At 42.2% G+C, this 4,902-nt stretch overlaps 1 protein-coding gene across 1 annotated transcript in view; it reads left to right on the top strand.

The window, feature by feature from the left end:
- Positions 1–4,658: 4,658 nt before the first annotated feature.
- The window catches only part of hs3st3l (heparan sulfate (glucosamine) 3-O-sulfotransferase 3-like), a 22,676-nt gene continuing 22,432 nt past the window's right edge, over positions 4,659–4,902 (top strand). Inside the window, exon 1 of the mRNA XM_035670245.1 lies at positions 4,659–4,730. Coding sequence (XP_035526138.1) covers positions 4,659–4,730 — 72 coding nt within the window. The remainder of the gene's footprint in view (positions 4,731–4,902) is intronic.

The raw sequence follows: 4,902 nt of genomic DNA, 5'->3' as shown, positions 1-4,902 counted from the left end.
TGTTGACTCTGCAGTTCTCTCAGCTCTGTAAAGTGTTCTCTTAGCTTTACAACCACAACTTTATTGTTTATGTTCACTCTCACAGCTCTCATCAACCTCCCTTCCAGCAGCAGACAGCTGTTTCCAGTGAAAAAGCTCTGATCAACCTACTGTATGCTACCTTTGCAGCACACAGACAGAAGTTGGCAACTTAGGTGGTGAACATAGTGGAGCGGTTAGAGAAAGATATAACCTCCAAATGAATGCTAATGTTGTTCTGTCTATTGGATATTTAAATAGGCAAATGTTTAAATTTGCTTTATACTTTATAAGATAAAAAATGTCAATTACAGCTAGTCTACAAAAAAAACAACAACTGATGCAGCCTTAAGTCTGACTCAAGTCCAAGTAGTCTATGGCACATTTTCAAATATCAATAATTTTGGTGAAGAACCTATTTAGGCCGTGCAATCTCAATACTTTGGGACTAGATTTGGGACCTGACTGCGAAGACTAGAGATCCACTTGTGGCTACCAAAATGATGACTTAATCTTAAATCTGGCAAGTACAAGTTGATTTGCCTAATATTATGCAAATCATTTCTTCCATTCAATCTTTGTCTCTCTTTTTGCAGGGCAGATTAAAACACAGCAGTCAGTCAACAGTGGTAAACATGCTAACAGTGGTGTCCTCAATAACCTTCTGTCATTGACTACAAATGGTTCCTCATCGAGACAATAGAGAGTGTAAATAGTCCCAAGACTGATTAGGCTGTATGTGTTTGTGTGTCTGTGTGTTCTGTAGTGAGCACTGTCTCTATGTGTGGGTCCATTAGGTGAGAGCAGCATATGTCACAGCTCAGTCAGATGGGCTTCTGTCTCAGGGGGAATACACTCCCTACAGCTGGCAATCACAGGGGAACACACACACACACACACACACACACACACACACACCTAAACACTCACAACACAAGAAAAATATGTGTAAAGCTGTCCTTCATGCTTAACCTCTTTACAAGATGGGATTATTTTACTGTATAATTGGGAATAGCGGGGTGCTGGGTGGAATTGGGGCCATTTAGCAACAACAGAAAGAGTTCCCTATTTTTTAAATGCGTTGTCTTATGCATGTTAGATACAGTAGCACCAACTCAAAAACAATTCAGAATAAACACCTTAGCAATTAACACTCATGAAAGTGTTGTGTTTTTGGCTTAATTTGCAGTAAGATAAGTGGAAGAGAGGCTCGAAACTCAGACAGGTTATAAACCATTATAAAAAACGTAGTCAAGTATAAAAGCCTGTTCAGACCTACATTTAAAACAGCAACATTTTGTATGTTTAGTGCTGGGTTGAGCTTTGGGGAACTTTGTGCTGCTGACCAATGACAAGCCGTCTTGACAGTGCTGACCTTTAAGGGAACAGAGAGCAGGAGAGTCCAAAATGGATTAAGTAAGCCCAGTTTATTGGCTATGTTGAACCATTTATTTAAACCTAGAATTATAAACTCCTTCACAATTGAGGTTTACAAAGAGGAGTCAATGGTACAAATATGTCGTTTGAATAAACTGTGAAAATATTGTCATGATAGCAACCAAGTTTACAAGCTTGTTAACTGACAGTTAGCAAACGCATTAGCTTGGGGAGCTTCTTTGGACTCTTCAACAAAACACTTCTAAATTAAATGATTCAACCCAGAGAATAAAATGCCGGGGGAGGGTAAACCGTGCCGTACAGAAAAAATAGAAAGAAGTTCATGAAGGTATTGTGACTCATCATAGCGGTAGCATGTCCCAAATTGCTAGCATGTTAGTTAGCTGGACTAATACATTAGTTTACCAACGTGAAGCTTCTCGTACCAGATATAAACAAGAGAAAGGAACTGTAACACAATAGTAGGATGTGATAGCATGCTGTAAATGGCGAACCGGCAGCCATGTTGGGCTTGAGACATTCGCTACAAACCACTAAATGAAAGACACCTCTATAGGCTCCAGATGTGTCACTGAGTGTGTGCTCACTGGGTGGGTATTTCTGTGTCTCCGTACGTGTGTGTCCTATTAAGAGCCAATGAGATGGAGGCCCCAGGGGCTGGCTAAATGAACAGGGTCATCAGTCTCCGGCTACTTGCTGCTGTCAGGACCACAGTGGGGGGATTTGATTGTGGGGGATGTGGACAATATCTGGGTGAAATTGTGGGCGTAGGGACGACACTGAATGGGCACCTTTGAGCATTGAATAGCACCTAGAACTGTAATAAGATTACAGCATAAGCTCAGAAAGCTGATCTAAGAATACTGACGAGAAACAGTTGAGAGGAAATTACACGGATTTGAGCCAAATTTTGTGGAACAATCAAAAGTCCTGGTTTGCCCCGTGAAGTAACGGATCATCCAATATTCTGACATGAGTGGATTTCAGAGAGGTGAGGACAGTCACACACAATCAAATATTTTACTCATCAACACTTGTAGGAGGGCTCATGAAAGATAGGTAAATACATTAGGGGTGTAATCCTGCTTGAGATTAGGGGTCAAAGGGGGTGCTAATCTAGTGCTAGGATATACAAGAGGGAAAACTTAATCCCTAGTTCAGCCATGCATGATAAATTGTGATTAAACATTCCCCACTTCCGTGATCTGACACATGAATATGGGCTAATATACAGCCTGTTTTGCATGGCGTTCTGTGCTCTTGTTAGAAAAACACCGTCAGATGGAAAGCTAATGGGTCAGTTGAAGCAAATAAATGAATGATAATGAGTGGGAACACAAGTCCTATTGTTTAAATTAGAGAAACAGTCTAAATCACTTTACATCAAGTCCTTTTTCATATGAATCAAATGAAAGCCTGGAGACAGACAGAGCGCATAATTATTCCAACAAATCCATACGAGCGGTTCTTCAGATTAATTTTTCTTTATTGTAAACTGTGGAATGAGAAACCCAAACAGGACTCGCAGCAATGATACATCCATTAACTGTGGAGAATGTCTATGAACCTTAAAATGAGCTTGTAAATTTCAAACACACCCTTGTGGATATACTTTCATGAGGAGCAGACCTTCTTTCCATGACAGTAAGTTTTATAAAAGGTGAAACAGGAAACTAGATGGGATTACTCCCATATTGCTATACTCTCTCTGTGTCTTTAATCCCCTTGCAGAGAGTATCCCTGTACAAACCCTGGATAACAGATTTATCTGGGATAACGTCCATGTCGTTACATAGTCTCCCTCCTCTCAGAGGCCATGGGGAGCAATAATCCGTCTCTCTTTACAACAGGGATGTTAAACAATGCTAGCAGATGTGTCTGGAAGCCTGCGGAAATGAGGACAGGCTTTCCAGCAGGTAGTCTTAATCTCTTTTTTTCCTGATGTGTCTCTCTCTCTGTCTCTCCTACACCCACACTTACCACCCGCACTCGCTGCCTTTGAGTGCCGGGACATTAACCTGTTGTCTCTAGCGGTTAGAGTCCGGTATTGTGTCTCGGTGAGGTTAGGTGCCATCAGCTTTGTTTGTGTGTGTGTGTTGGTGAGCATTCATGCATGTGCATACAATTGCTCTGGCCTGAGTGCAATAATACATTTTAATGGAAGAAAACTATGCGGAAAAATACATCACACCGCTGGTTCTCCTTGTAAAAGCTGAATCAATATGGAATGTGAGGTGTTCATGCTTCAGCTGACTGCAGACGGGTCAATACCAAAAATGCATGGAGGCGCGGCGAAAGGCTCTTTGCAATTACAATTCATTATTATTCCATTAGGATCCATAGAGAAACACTTCTGTCGATACAGACAGTCATGCAGCACCTGCAGGCCTGTTCCAGCTTCTGAACGAACTATAAATGTTGTCCGTCCCTCCATGCGAAAAGCCTTCATTCCTTCCACTGTGTTAATCTTGTAACTTAAAGGGGTTAGAGGGTGTGGCTCGGCTGATTAGCCCAACTCTGCTGCACTGTGGAGATGTTGCTGTGCTGATACTGGCCTTGGCACCAGCAGCAGGGCATTAGGGCAGATTAGGGTCGACCAAGCAAGCCCATTAAGGCCCCGCCGCCGGTTCTTGAGCTCTGGAAGAGGCATGACAAACCGCGACCCCTGAGCAAGGCATTGAAAAGTCAAGATAAAGTGAGGTAAGCAGGTCAGTCAATGCTTCAAAGGCACTAGGTTGAACATCGTGTCGTCCAACCACATCTACAAAAACACACAAAACTGTTAAATGGTCAGACTGAGAGACGTGTGTGGAGTGTGGAGCCTGCTGTCATAGAAAAGAAAGAAAAGTTGTATCCCACTGTCTTCCCGTTATTTCTCTAAGAACTGTGTTCTTCCATGTCTTTGTAGTCTCAGAACAATGAATTGTTTGTGGGGGGGGGGGTTGAAATGGTCTTTTGGACAGTGGAATCAGGGGAGGCTGTGTCCATGTATGGATGGACCATTTCTGTAACTTTGCAAAACAGACCATTTCAACAACAAGACACAGTTGGATTACCTAACAAGCACTTTGTTTAAAGCGTACAGAATTTTGAATGGAAAGACCGTAATAAAATAATAGGTCTTGGGTAAGATGTGAAAACTTTACAGCCACCGATGCAAAACCTGCAATCCCCAGAGCACTTTGAGCTTCATTCAGAGTCAGGGTACAAATAAGGGAGCGTGGATCCAGTCTTTCTGAATCATGACTTCCACCACCTACTGGAACTATGTGGTGATTCATGTCAGCTGGACCTGTCCTTCCTTACGGAAGCAGGTTCAGGCTTGATAAACCGGAGGTGCCTGAAAGCTGGTCAACAAAACTACTCTCAGTATTGACACAGCAACCCCTGTGGCTGGCAAATGAAGGCAACATGGTAATAACAAAAACTGCAGTTTTCTCCATAAGGTCCCATATTAAAGTCCAACAAGAAATAAACATGTTTACA

This window comes from Morone saxatilis, unplaced genomic scaffold (genome assembly GCF_004916995.1).
Source record: "Morone saxatilis isolate NCDOM2014 unplaced genomic scaffold, NCSU_SB_2.0 Contig1, whole genome shotgun sequence".
Classification (NCBI taxonomy): domain Eukaryota; kingdom Metazoa; phylum Chordata; class Actinopteri; family Moronidae; genus Morone; species Morone saxatilis.
Note: the sequence above shows the minus strand (reverse complement) of the source record. Positions and strands in the feature narration are given on the sequence as shown.